Source organism: Heterodontus francisci, chromosome 29 (genome assembly GCF_036365525.1).
Source record: "Heterodontus francisci isolate sHetFra1 chromosome 29, sHetFra1.hap1, whole genome shotgun sequence".
Classification (NCBI taxonomy): domain Eukaryota; kingdom Metazoa; phylum Chordata; class Chondrichthyes; order Heterodontiformes; family Heterodontidae; genus Heterodontus; species Heterodontus francisci.
Genome location: NC_090399.1, coordinates 16,315,639 through 16,330,760, shown reverse-complemented (window position 1 = coordinate 16,330,760; position 15,122 = coordinate 16,315,639). Strand labels below are relative to the sequence as shown.

The following is a 15,122-nucleotide window of genomic DNA, read 5'->3' as shown; positions in this document are numbered from 1 at the left end:
TTCCCTGGCACTCTCTGATATAACACAGTGATCAATGAAGGCCGGAACATCAGGCAGAGTGGATCTCACGCCCAAATGCAACCTGCCTGATTTTTTGAGTGGACACAGAAATTAGATGGGCTCCCTTATGGATGTGCACCCCTTCCTGCTCAGTTTTCCCATATTTCTTGCATCCGGACAATTCAATTGCCCCAGACGCAGGAGCAAGGAAATCTACCCCTAAAGTTGGAATGCAATGTCTGCACGTAACGCTGATTATTAAATGAGAGGCAGAGGCAAGGAGAGGAAGGAAAGGGATGCCCAGTTTCTTTTCTCCCTATTGGCCATCAACATGACTGGTAGTCTGTCAGTAGAGAATGAGCCTTGTAAGGGACGGTAGCACTGAGTGATTCTCCTCACCATCCTGCAGTTTATTAAACAGAAAGACCCCTTCAGTCCTCCGAAGGTTGAACTGCACCGAGGTTAAGGTGGCTTGATATTTCTCTTGTAACTAATCGGCTTTCTGAATTGAACAGAAAATGGCGGAGAGTCTAGAGCAGAACATTGCTGCCGAGTTCACGACATTGCATCAGTTCCTCAATGATGAAGAGGAACTGATGAAGGGGAAACTCAAGGAAGACGTGGAGAGGCTCTCCAGGTTGCTGAGGGAGAACCTGCAAAGAATAACCGAGAAGCGGGCATCTATCGAATGTACAATTCTCGAAATCCAGGAGAGGCTCAATGTCCAGGAGACTGCCTTCCTCGCGGTAAGGAACTTCTTCAGCAGAATCTCCCAGTCTGTGATTTCCAACACATAGTCAGTCAAGGCCAGCAAACGCAAGGGAGCGCCACGACCTCCAAGTTCCCCTCTGTGTCACACGCCATCCCGACTTGGACATATATGGCCATTCCCTCATCATCGAGACGTCAATATCCTGGAACCAACAACACTGTGGGATTATCACTCTAACAGTACTGTGGGATTACCCAAAAACAGCACTGTGGGATTATCACTCGAACAGCACTGTGGGATTACCCTCTAACAGTACTGTGGGATTACCCAAAAACAGTATTGTGGGATTACCCACTAACAGCACTGTGGGATTACCCACGAACAGTACTGTGGGATTACCCACTAACAGCACTGTGGGATTACCCACGAACAGTACTGTGGGATTACCCACTAACAGCACTGTGGGATTACCCACGAACAGTACTGTGGGATTACCCACTAACAGCACTGTGGGATTACCCACGAACAGTACTGTGGGATTACCCAAAAACAGTACTGTGGGATTACCCACTAACAGCACTATGGGATTACCCTCTAACAGTACTGTGGGATTACCCACTAACAGTACTGTGGGATTACCCAAAAACAGTACTGTGGGATTATCCCTCTAACAGCACTGTGGGATTACCCTCTAACAGCACTGTGGGATTATCCCTCTAACAGCACTGTGGGATTACCCTCTAACAGCATTGTGGGATTATCCCTCTAACAGCACTGTGGGATTATCCCACTAACAGCACTGTGGGATTACCCACTAACAGCACTGTGGGATTATCCCTCTAACAGCACTGTGGGATTACCCTCTAACAGCACTGTGGGATTACCCACTAACAGCACTGTGGGATTATCCCTCTAACAGCACTGTGGGATTACCCTCTAACAGCACTGTGGGATTATCCCTCTAACAGCACTGTGGGATTACCCACTAACAGCACTGTGGGATTGTCTGGTCATTATCACAATGCTGTTCGTGGGACTTGCGGTGTGCAAATTGGCCGACAACTGTTACAACAGTGACAATTTGTGTGATGTTGGTTGCGGGATAAATGTTGGCCAGGACACAGGGGAAAACTCTCCTGCTCTTCGAAATAGTGCCATGGGATATTTTATATCCAGTTTAGTGAGCAAGTAGGGCCTCGGTTTACTGTTTCATTCCAAGAGATGGCGTCTCTGACAGTGCAACACTCCCACTCCCTCAGTACTGCACTGGGAGTGTCAGCCTCAATTTTTGTGTTTAAGTCTCTGGAGTGGAACTTGAACCCAGAACCAGAGACAAGATTGCTAACAATGGAGCCACTGTTGACACTAATAAATGAATCAATACTACCCATTTCCATTGTCTCCCTAGGGACTATGTTCCATGGATTGACCATTCGCTCTTAGAAGTAATGTTTTCCACTGAATAGTTTACAAGCTGTGAGCAAGCTCCAGGCTATCAGCTGATGCCGGGGTTCAGATGGCAGCTGTTGTGCAGATCATGGGTCCTCTGATAGCTATAAATCAATTGCAGCTTTGGAGTGTCTCACAGGCTGCGTGTGATTTTTATCTGTGCAAAATGATAACTTTTCTTTATTTTTTGCTACTGCTTTCTGCCTGAAGGATGTTAAATCTCTCATCGAAAGGTAAGTGCTGTTTCTCAAAGAGCTTTTTCATATTATCGCATTTCATTATCTCACAATATTGTTGCTCGTGTGTGTTCCTTAGTGTGCACTTGGACCACAGGGAACCCGATCTGCACCGTACTGGGCCAATGCAGACCAGGAGGACAGCACAAATTATTAGAGGACGTGTCCCTGTATTACACAATAAACTCAAGGACAGCTCCAGAGTGACGCGAGGGTCCGGGGTGGTTACTGGGCGGTCAGTTATGGTTAGATGCTGTATGAGAAATGATGCTGTATTAATTAGTTTCACCAGTGCAGTAGAGTGGGCTATGGGTAGTCTGTATATTGGGGATGACCAGGCTCTGGCTAAACTCACTAAAGGAAATGACTGGGTTCTGTTTAATCTCACTATTTGAGCTGAGTGGGGTGTGGTTAATCTCACTATTGGAAATGACCAGATTCTGCTTAACCTCACTATTGGAGATGAGCAGCTCTAGTTAACCTCAGAATTGGAAATGACCAGGCCTGGTTAACCTCATGATTGGAGATGACTCAGGTTCCAGTTAACCTCATAATTGGAGATGACCGGGTTCTGGTTAACCTCACTATTGGAGATGACCGGGTTCTGGTTAACCTCACTATTGGAGATGAGTGAGTTCAAGTTAACCTCACTATTGGAGATGAGTGGGTTCTGGTTAACCACACTCTTGGAGATGACTGGGATCTGGTTAACCTCACTATTGGAGATGACCGGGTTCTGGTTAACCTCACGATTGGAGATGACTCAGGTTCTGGTTAACCTCACTTTTGGAGATGACTGGGATCTGGTTAACCTCACTATTGGAGATGACTGGGTTCTGGTTAACCTCACTGCTGGAGATGACTGGGTTCTGGTTAACCTCACTATTGAAGATGACCGGGTTCTGGTTAACCTCACTATTGGAGATGACCGGGTTCTGGTTAACCTCACTATTGGAGATGACTGGGTTCTGGTTAAACTCACTGCTGGAGATGACTGGGTTCTGGTTAACCTCACCATTGGAGATGACTGGGTTCTGGTTAACCTCACTGCTGGAGATGACTGGGATCTGGTTAACCTCACTATTGGAGATGACTGGGTTCTGGTTAACCTCACTATTGGAGATGACTGGGTTCTGGTTAACCTCACTGCTGGAGATGACTGGGTTCTGGTTAACCTCACTATTGGAGATGACTGGGATCTGGTTAACCTCACTATTGGAGATGACTGGGTTCTGGTTAACCTCACTGCTGGAGATGACTGGGTTCTGGTTAACCTCACTATTGAAGATGACCGGGTTCTGGTTAACCTCACTATTGGAGATGACCAGGTTCTGGTTAACCTCACTGCTGGAGATGACTGGGTTCTGGTTAACCTCACTATTGGAGATGACCGGGTTCTGGTTAACCTCACTATTGGAGATGACTGGGCTCTGGTTAAACTCACTGCTGGAGATGACTGGGTTCTGGTTAACCTCACTATTGGAGATGACTGGGTTCTGGTTAACCTCACTGCTGGAGATGACTGGGTTCTGGTTAACCTCACTATTGGAGATGACTGGGTTCTGGTTAACCTCACTGCTGGAGATGACCGGGTTCTGGTTAACCTTATTATTGGAGATGACCGGGATCTGGTTAAACCTCACTATTGGAGATGACCGGGATCTGGTTAACCTCACTGCTGGAGATGACTGGGTTCTGGTTAACCTTATTATTGGCGATGACCGGGATCTGGTTAAACCTCACTATTGGAGATGACCGGGATCTGGTTAAACCTCACTATTGGAGATGACCGGGATCTGGTTAAACCTCACTATTGGAGATGACTGGGTTCTGGTTAACCTCACTATTGGAGATGACAGGGTTCTGGTTAACCTTATTATTGGAGACTACCGGGATCTGGTTAACCTCACTATTGGAGATGATTGGGATCTGGTTAACCTCACTATTGGAGATGACAGAGTTCTGGTTAACCTTATTATTGGAGACTACCGGGATCTGGTTAACCTCACTATTGGAGATGATTGGGATCTGGTTAACCTCACTATTGGAGATGACAGAGTTCTGGGGTTAACCTTATTATTGGAGATGACTGGGTTCTGGTTAACCTTATTATTGGAGATGACTGGGTTCTGGTTAACCTCACTGTTGGTGTTGACTGGGATCTGGTTAACCTCACTATTGGAGATGACCGGGTTCTGGTTAACCTCACTGTTGGTGATGACTGGGATCTGGTTAACCTCACTATTGGAGATGAGTGAGTTCAAGTTAACCTCACTATTGGAGATGAGTGAGTTCAAGTTAACCTCACTATTGGAGATGTGTGGGTTCTGGTTAACCACACTCTTGGAGATGACTGGGATCTGGTTAACCTCACTATTGGAGATGAGTGAGTTCAAGTTAACCTCACTATTGGAGATGAGTGGGTTCTGGTTAACCACACTCTTGGAGATGACTGGGATCTGGTTAACCTCACTATTGGAGATGAGTGAGTTCAAGTTAACCTCACTATTGGAGATGAGTGAGTTCTGGTTAACCACACTCTGGGAGATGACTGGGATCTGGTTAATCTCACTATTGGAGATGAGTGGGTTCTGGTTAACCTCACTCTTGGAGATGACTGGGATCTGGTTAACCTCACTATTGGAGATGACCGGGTTCTGGTTAACCTCACGATTGGAGATGACTCAGGTTCTGGTTAACCTCACTTTTGGAGATGACTGGGATCTGGTTAACCTCACTATTGGAGATGACTGGGTTCTGGTTAACCTCACTGCTGGAGATGACTGGGTTCTGGTTAACCTCACTATTGAAGATGACCGGGTTCTGGTTAACCTCACTATTGGAGATGACCGGGTTCTGGTTAACCTCACTATTGGAGATGACTGGGTTCTGGTTAAACTCACTGCTGGAGATGACTGGGTTCTGGTTAACCTCACTATTGGAGATGACTGGGTTCTGGTTAACCTCACTGCTGGAGATGACTGAGATCTGGTTAACCTCACTATTGGAGATGACTGGGTTCTGGTTAACCTCACTATTGGAGATGACTGGGTTCTGGTTAACCTCACTGCTGGAGATGACTGGGATCTGGTTAACCTCACTATTGGAGATGACTGGGTTCTGGTTAACCTCACTGCTGGAGATGACTGGGTTCTGGTTAACCTCACTATTGAAGATGACCGGGTTCTGGTTAACCTCACTATTGGAGATGACCAGGTTCTGGTTAACCTCACTGCTGGAGATGACTGGGTTCTGGTTAACCTCACTATTGGAGATGACCGGGTTCTGGTTAACCTCACTATTGGAGATGACTGGGTTCTGGTTAAACTCACTGCTGGAGATGACTGGGTTCTGGTTAACCTCACTATTGGAGATGACTGGGTTCTGGTTAACCTCACTGCTGGAGATGACTGGGTTCTGGTTAACCTCACTATTGGAGATGACTGGGTTCTGGTTAACCTCACTGCTGGAGATGACCGGGTTCTGGTTAACCTTATTATTGGAGATGACCGGGATCTGGTTAAACCTCACTATTGGAGATGACCGGGATCTGGTTAACCTCACTGCTGGAGATGACTGGGTTCTGGTTAACCTTATTATTGGCGATGACCGGGATCTGGTTAAACCTCACTATTGGAGATGACCGGGATCTGGTTAAACCTCACTATTGGAGATGACCGGGATCTGGTTAAACCTCACTATTGGAGATGACTGGGTTCTGGTTAACCTCACTATTGGAGATGACAGGGTTCTGGTTAACCTTATTATTGGAGACTACCGGGATCTGGTTAACCTCACTATTGGAGATGATTGGGATCTGGTTAACCTCACTATTGGCGATGACTGGGATCTGGTTAACCTCACTATTGGAGATGACAGAGTTCTGGGGTTAACCTTATTATTGGAGATGACTGGGTTCTGGTTAACCTTATTATTGGAGATGACTGGGTTCTGGTTAACCTTATTATTGGCGATGACCGGGATCTGGTTAAACCTCACTATTGGAGATGACCGGGATCTGGTTAAACCTCACTATTGGAGATGACCGGGATCTGGTTAAACCTCACTATTGGAGATGACTGGGATCTGGTTAACCTCACTACTGGAGATGACTGGGTTCTGGTTAACCTCACTGTTGGAGATGACTGGGTTCTGGTAAACCTCACTATTGGAGATGACCAGGTTCTGGTTAACCTCACTATTGGTGATGACTGGGTTCTGGTTAACCTCACTATTGGAGATGACCAGGTTCTGGTTAACCTCACTATTGGTGATGACTGGGATCTGGTTATCCTCACTACTGGTGATGAGTGAGTTCTGGTTAACCTCACTATTGGAGATGACCATGATCTGGTTAACCTTATTATTGGAGATGACCGGGATCTGGTTAAACCTCACTATTGGAGATGACAGGGTTCTGGTTAACCTTATTATTGGAGACTACCAGGATCTGGCTAACCTCACTATTGGAGATGATTGGGATCTGGTTAACCTCACTATTGGAGATGACAGGGTTCTGGTTAACCTTATTATTGGAGACTACCGGGATCTGGTTAACCTCACTATTGGAGATGATTGGGAGCTGCTTAACCTCACTACTGGAGACGACAGGTTTCTGGTTAACCTCACTATTGGATATGACCGGGATCTGGTTCACCTCACTATTGGAAATGACAGGTTTCTGGTTAACCTCACTATTGGATATGACCGGGATCTGGTTCGCCTCACTTTTGGAGATGACAGGGTTCTGGTTAACCTTATTATCGGAGATGACCGGGGTCTGGTTAACCTCACTGTTGGAGATGACCGGGTTCTGGTTAACCTCACTGTTGGAGATGACCGGGTTCTGGTTAACCTCACTGTTGGAGATGACCGGGTTCTGGTTAACCTCACTTTTGGAGACCACTGGTTTCTTGTTAACCTCACTATTGGGGATGAGTGGGTTCTGGTTAACTTCACTATTGGAGATGACCACGTCTGGTTAACCTCACTATTGGAGACGACCGAGCTCTGGTTAACTTCACCATTGGAGATGACCGGGATCTGCTTAAACTCACTATTGGTGACAACCGCGTTCTGGTTAACCTCACTATTGGATATGAGTGTTCTTCTGGTTAACTTCACTATTAGGGATGAGTGGGCTTCTGGTTATCTTTATTGTCTTCTAGTATCACTCCATATAAGACTTCGTCAGGCCATTTCTGTCTCCCTCCTGCTCTCCATGGCAGTCACAGGATTGAATGTAAGGTGATGTGTGTAACAGGAGGTCGATCCACTATCTCCCGTTTTACTCCAGCACTCAAGATGAATTCCTACCTCCAGGTTTATGGACTGTGGCTGCAATACGTATCCCACCCTGCACTGCTTATACCTTTTAGCTCCTAATGCTCTTGCATCAAGGTACAGTTGTGCAATGGTCACGTTACTGGACTAGTTCAACCAAAGTTCAAATCCTACCATGACAGCTCGAGAAGTTAAATTCAGTTTTAAAAACAAAAAGCATGTATCAGTAAAAGCGACCATGAAGCTATTGGATTGTTGACAAATTGGTTCATTAATGTCCTGTAGGGAAGGAAACCTATCCTCCTTGCCTCTTCTGGATTGGGTCATCTCCAATGATTAACTCTTAACGGTTCTCTAGAATGACCTCTTTTGTGCCAAACCACGACCAGCAAGTCAAGAAAAAGGCACAGAAATACCTTCTCACGGAAACTGGGAATAGCCAATAAATTCCAGCCTTGCTAGTGATGCCCACATCCCAAGAATGGATTTAAAAAAGAAATCTAGGACTCCAAAACGAGGAGGCAATTCAAACTTCAATACCCATGACAAATATTGGACTCATAGTCCAGGTATAGGTGCAATTAGTCTAGTACTCTCCCACAGAGCTATGAGTTTGTCCATGTCCATATTAATTCATAATTAAGGTAATAGTGGCTTTGTAAATGCAACATACGCAGAGGTTTCTGCCATTATTCCACTAGTTACACAATCCCAATGGGGAGCTACGTCTACCAGGGATAGAGGGGTCATTTTCAAGGTTGGCAGGATGTAACTAGTGGAGTGCCACAGGGATCAGTGCTGGGGCCTCAACTATTTATAATCTACATTAATGACTTGGATGAAGGGACTGAATGTATGGTAGCTAAATCTGCAAATGACACAAAGATAGGTAGGAAGATAAGTTGTGAAGAGGATATAAAGAGTCCACAAAGGGATATAGATAGGTTAAGTGAGTGGGCAAAAAATCTGGCCGATGGAGTATAATGTGGGAAAATGTGAACATGTCAACTTTGGCAGGAAGAGTAGAAAAGCAGAATATTATTTCAGTGGAGACTGCAGAACTCTGCGGTACAGAGGGACCTGGGTGTCCTGGTACATGAATCACAAAATGTTAGTATTCAGGTACAGCAAGTGATTAGGAAGGCAAATGGAATGTTGTCGTTTATTGCAAAGGGAAATAAAATATATAAGGAGGGAAGTTTTGTACAGCACCTTAGTGAGACCACATCTGGAGTACTGTGACAGTTATGTTTGTTTACTTAAGAAAGGATAAAATTGCATTAGAAGCAGTTCAGAGAAGGTTCACTCGACTGATTGCTGGGATGAAGGGGTTATCTTATGAGGAAAGGTTGAACAGGTTGGGCCTATACCCATTGGAGTTTAGAAGAATGAGAGGTGATCTTATTGATGCATGTAAGATCCTGAGAGGTCTTGACAGAAGATGCCGGAAGATTGTTTCCCCGTATGGGCGAGACTAGAACTAGGGGGCACAGTTTCAGAAATAAGGTGTCTCCCATTTAAGATGGAGAGGAGGAGAAATTGGTTAGTCTGTGGAATTCTCTTCCCCAGAGAGCAGTGGAGGCTGGGTCATTGAATATATTCAAGGCTGAGTTAGTTAGATTCTTTATAGACAAGGGAGTCAAGGGTTATTGGGGGGCAGACAGGAAAGTGGAGCTGAGGTCACAATCAGATCAGCCGTGATCTTATCAAATGGCAGGGCAGGCTCGAGGGGCCGAATGGCCCACTCCTGCTCCTAATTCATATGTACGCACGTTTGTTATGTGTGAGTGTAAGTGGGAGCTGCTATATTCTGTTGCATTCTTTCAAAGGTCCTACGTGAAGTTTAAGAAACCAGCTGAAGTTCCTCTCAACCTGCTCCTTGGTGAGTTTGGTGGCCCCCTGCAGCTCATCGTATGGAGACGGATGTTAAGTGTCATCAGTCCAGGTAACATCATCCTTGCTTCCGGTGGAAGAGAATTATTTGTTTGCCTGCTAGATCTGATGATATGAGGCTGATGCCAATGGCCATTACATGTGGACCTTCCTGTTCCATGTGCCTCTGGGGCTTCTTCTAAGTCTTGGCTGACTGAGACAGGATTGTGGGTTAAAATAAGAACAGTACATGCTGGAAAAAGGTCAGCGGGTTAGGGCAGAACCTGTGGGGAGAGCAGGGGTCGGCAACTTGTCTGTGTGTGGACACCAGTGTCTGTGGTAATTCCAAGTGTCTTGCTCCAAGCCTTGTGTTCTACACTAAGCTAGCGGCTAGGTTATTTTAAAACGGGATTATCCAACATACGGCCTGTGGGCCAGAACCCAACCCGCCGAAGGTTTCCATCAGCCTGCCAATCCTCTGTGGCTGACTGTTGTAACGCAGGGAATACCGCAGCCAATTTGCACACATCAAGCTCCCATAAACAGCACTCTGATGATCCGTTTTAATCATGTTGGTCGGGCAGTTACAAATTGGCCAGGGCAGTGGGGCAAACTCCGTCACCTCTCTCTGCAATCGTGTTATGGGATCGTTTACATCCACCCAAGAGAGTAGGCAGGGCAGGACTTTAATATCTCAGCTGAAAGACAGCACTTCCAACACTGCAGTGCTCCCATAGCACCGCACCAGAGTATTATCCTAGATCATGTGTTTAAGTCTATTGCGTGGGACTTGAACCCACCACCTTCTGGGTTAGCGGTGAGAGTGCTACCCACTGAGCCAAGGCTGACAACTTAAATTTAAGGTGGCCAAAGTGGTCCAATAGTATCTGACTACCCATGAAATGTCTGACAAGGTGACAAAAGGCTGGGAGCCGATTGTCTCTCCTTTGTATCTGGTTGAGGATGGAAGAGATTTTAGTGAAAAGGGAAGATGATAACACAGCCATTGAGAGTAACACCTGTCTTCTCTTTCCTCCTTCTCTCAGTCCCGGCAGCCCTGACCCTCGAACCCAACACGGCGCACCCCGAGCTCCTGATCTCCGAAGACCTGAGGAGCGTGCGGCTCAGCGACACATGGCAGGACCTGCCCGACAACCCCGAGAGGTTCGACGACTGCGTGAGTGTGCTCTCCGCCCAGGGCTTCGAAGCGGGGCGGCACTATTGGCAGGTGGAGGTGGGCAACAAGACCATGTGGGACGTGGGCCTGGCCAAGGAGTCAGTCAGCCGCAAGGGGAACATCATCCTATCGCCCGAGGATGGGTTTTGGACCATCTGGCTGCGCAACGGCAATGAATACGAGGCCCTGTCCACGCCCTCGGCCTTCCTTTCCCTCCGGGCCAAGCCTAAGACGATCGGGGTCTTCTTGGACTACGAGAAGGGTCAGGTCTCTTTCTACAATGCTGACGACATGTCTGTCATCTATACCTTCACTGACAAATTCAACGAGAGACTCTTCCCTTACTTCAGCCCAGGGGAGAGTGATGGTGGTAAAAATGCCGAGCCTCTAAAGCTTTGCATACTCCGCTTATAGAACTTCCAGTTTACCAAAACATTAGATGATTCAGGAGCCTGTATATTTTTCAAAGAAAATATATACCCTTGTGTGTATATTTTGATACAGTGTTGTTGAAAGTCCCCTCTTTTTTTTTCAAAGAAGGTGTGGTTTAGATGACGTGTCGGACTCTCTATCGATGTGATGGGAAGGTTCAACAAATAGTGCTAAACAATTCGCTCGCTGTGTTTCTAGACTGGCTCGTTTTTTAAAAAAAATGCGACTTGTACAGTTTAACTGCTTTGGTGGAGATGTAAGTGTGGTGGATCCCTCTGCCCATCCTTTGCAAACTGAGACAATCGTGTTCGCCTTGTTGATTCCTGGCTTTCATTGCAGGTCTGTCCAGCTTCCTATTGACGGTCCAATTGGATCTGTTTGTAATTGTTGCAATAAAGACCTCTTCCAGTGCCCTCCTGTACTCCCCCCCCACCCCCACTCCCCCGCCCAGCCCTTTATTCTTGCCCACCCCTCATCCACCCTCAATCCTTTTCCTCTCCACCCCTTCAACCCCAAATCCCTGCTCTCCTACTCTACCCCCACCTCAACCCTTTATTGTTCCACTCCCCACCTCCACCTCACCCCCTAACCCCCTCCCCCCCCCCCCACCACACCCTGCAATCCACACCCATCCGCTAGCAATGGGAAGCAGTTGGGTGCGTTGTATCTTTGGGCTATTCTGTAACTTGCCTTTGGCTTTCTGCTGCCATGCAATTAAGCGTCCTACTTGCAATTCCTTTGCGACCAGCATCTGCTTGGATCCACAGGCACCGGGCGTGGGGTAGGTCACGGAGGGGAGGGGGCTCGGCCCCAGGGAGGGGATAGCTTTAACCCAACTCGCCCGTTGGGAAACTGACAGGAGCGGGGTGCTACACTGGTGTTTGTGCCCCATTCCGATTTTAGTGAACTCAAAGGCGGGTAATACTGGGTGGAATGTAAAACTGGCAATCCACCCGATCCCGTGGGATTCAAGCACGGCAAGTTAGGTTAAAAAATGAAGCCCCATTGCCTTTCGTAGATGGATCATTGCGGATTTAAAACCCGCCGCTGCTGAGGTGGGGGGGCCAATCTGCTCCCGATACCCTGGACATTGGCAGCAATGCAGGAGAATCGGTGTTCCTTGTGAGGGTGTTTCTGTAGACTCTTTAAATGGAAAGAAGCCCTAAAGTGCAAGGGAACATTACACCAGAGAGTATTTTGAACAAGAATCTGATACAGAGAGGGTGTATAATAAAATGTCTCAAATGACAAGGGAGCAATAATGAACAAATGTTTATATAATCAATATAAAAAAGAAATTCTGCTTAAGAGCCTTTATTTGCAAGTTAAAGGGTCTTTCCTTATAGCTTATAATTATATGGTGTTAAGAGTTTCTGGTTTTCTTTGATTGGGACTGTAATTAATGATCGCTTCTAGTAATGAATAAGTTGGACCCCATGTTATTTTGCTTGAGTTTCGAAATGTCGTAAGATTCTTCTCTTCTCCACACTCTGCAACAGGGCAAAGCCACACATCATAATCCCCTCCCATAGCGTCTGGCTCGACAAGCTCGCCTGTCCCCATCCTCATGGACCTACATTGGCTCCCAGCACCTACCACAACCCCTCCCTCTCTCCCAGGGCATTGCATTTAAAATCCACTCCGCTGTTTTCAAACCCCTCCATGACTTAGCCGCACGCTATCTCTGAAAACTCCTCCAAGTCCTATTAAAACAAATAGAATGGACTCCCATTTATATAGTGATCCCACCTGTGGTTGAGTTCTGCTACACCATAAAGGGGCGGAGATCCCAGCGGAACTGGGTCCCACCGCAACATCCGACCCTCCCACCCAATTTGTCGCGCCCAGGCCCAGGACTTTCAAACCCCAGTTGGTTAACAGTTAGCAATCCTGCCTCGCTGATTTTCTCGTTATTTGCTCTTATTCCGGTTCATAATTCCAGTTGTTTACCAGCCATTCATTGCTGCTGATAGCTTCGAATTAGGATTCATGGCTTTAGTTATTCAGCCGTTAAAAGAAAGAACTTGCATTTATACAGCACTGTTCGCGACCACAGGATGCTCCAACGCACTTTCCAGCTAATGAAATTCTTTCTTTGAAGTGTAGTCATGGTTGAAAGGTAGGAAACATGGCAGCCAATTTACGCACAGCAAGCTCCCACAAACAGCAATGTGATAATGACCGGATAATCTGCTTTTTGTGAATGTTGACTTAGGGGAAAATATTGGCCAGGACACCAGGGGTAACTCTCCTTTGAAATAGTTCCATGGGATCTTTTACATCAACCTGAAAGACCATTGGGGTCTCGATTTAACATCTCATCTGACAGATAGCACCTCCGACCATGCAGCACTCCCCAAGTACTGCGCTGCACATGTCGGGCTGGATTTCATGATTTTTCTTTTTCCACATGATTAAAAACAGGAGGCCATTTATCCCGTTGAGTCAATTCCACCATTCCTACTGATCATGACTGATCTGTAGTTTAACTCCAGCTACTCACCTTAGCTCCATATTCCTTGATACCTTTACCTAATAAATCTCTTTATCAATTTCATTCTCAAAAGCTCCATTTGACCTCCAGCAACCAGAGCCTTTTAGGGGAAGGGAGTTTTCACTCTAATTTTAAGCTTTTGCCTCCTTCTTCTGAATCTCCCCCATCTACCCCATCGAGCCCCTTAATTATTTTAAACACTTCCATTAATCACTCTTCAATCTTTTATACGCCAAGGAATACAAGCCAAGTTTATGCAACCTGTCCTCAATATAAATCTTTAAGAAATATATATTTCTAAATTGAAACAAAAACTGAGATTTTAATTGTTTAGCAATGACCGTAACAGCCTTGAAATCACTTCAGTGATGTTAGTGGACAAATACTTAATGTGCTTTTTGTGAAATTCCCGGCTGCTTATAGCTTGTAGTGTTAAATCTGTTTAAAATAAATGGACTGATGTCTCTGTTTGAATCGCAAAGACACATAAACTCATAAACACATCAAACATTCATCTGCTAACATCACCAATGAAGCCTACATTTAGTTCTAAGCCATTTATCACATCAAGTGATGTAACAGTTCAGGGTAGGGTAGAGTGGTGATTATGTTATTGCGTCAATAATCCAGAGGCCTTGGACTAATGATCTGGGGGAATGTGAAAAGGGAATTTGAACAAGTAAAAAGCGTGTATTGGTAAAGGTATAAGTAAAAACCTAACTTTTTCACTTTAGGCGAGGACAGCTGTCGTCCTTCCCTGGTCAAGCCTATATGTGATTCTGGTCCCACACCCGGTTGTCTTTTAACTACCCTCTGAAGTGGCACAAGTTCAATCAAAGAATAAGGCTCACCGCCACCTTAACAGAGGAACTAGGGGATGGGCAATAGCACCCACATCCTCAGAACAAAAAAACACCATTAAAAAGCTTTTAGTACTAGGTTCCTGTTTCCCTATCATTTTTATATAATTTGATTGAAGTTACTGGAGAGTTGAAAATTATCAGCCGACGTTGGGGGTGGGGGGGGGGGGGGGGGGGGTGGGGAGAGCAATCCCTTGGGGATTGGACTGCTACGGCCCTGTCACTGTGGCGGCGATCCAACGGGAGCTCCCATTACACGCACAAGTGGGGATTCCACCAAGCCACGGTGGCAATGGAGACTGCAAGGAAATCGGCACAACAGAAGTCTGACGTAGTAACTCTGATGTCTGAAGTTTGGGATTTTATTTCAAAGCCGTTTTCGTACTTGACTGCTGAAATGGAAGAACATTCCTTCTGTTTGCTGTGAGCCCATTCTTTATACAAATGTTCACAATTTCACTGTAAACAGCCGACAGTCAACATCCCCCCTTTCCCCCTCCCAACGCCCCACTGCCACTTTGCCCCGTGAATAAATCCTGCTCTTCTGGGGAGTTTTACGCTGACCATGTGAATGTGAAAGATATTAATTCTATCACATTCCCTAAGT

At 46.1% G+C, this 15,122-nt stretch overlaps 1 protein-coding gene across 1 annotated transcript; it reads left to right on the top strand.

The window, feature by feature from the left end:
• The first annotated feature begins 623 nt into the window (after positions 1-623).
• On the top strand, positions 624-14,593 carry LOC137346167 (zinc-binding protein A33-like). Its single transcript, XM_068009533.1, has 3 exons — positions 624-746; positions 9,510-9,625; positions 10,599-14,593. Exons 1-3 carry the CDS (start codon positions 721-723, stop codon positions 11,141-11,143), a joined length of 687 nt encoding a protein of 228 aa, XP_067865634.1. The 5' UTR covers positions 624-720; the 3' UTR covers positions 11,144-14,593.
• The last annotated feature ends 529 nt before the right edge of the window (positions 14,594-15,122 follow it).

Coding starts and splice junctions, on each gene's coding strand:
- LOC137346167 (XM_068009533.1), top strand. CDS start 721: ATGTCCAGGAGACTGCCTTCCTCGCG. Junction 747..9,509: donor AGGAGACTGCCTTCCTCGCG/GTAAGGAACTTC, acceptor ATTCTTTCAAAG/GTCCTACGTGAAGTTTAAGA. Junction 9,626..10,598: donor GTTAAGTGTCATCAGTCCAG/GTAACATCATCC, acceptor TCCTTCTCTCAG/TCCCGGCAGCCCTGACCCTC.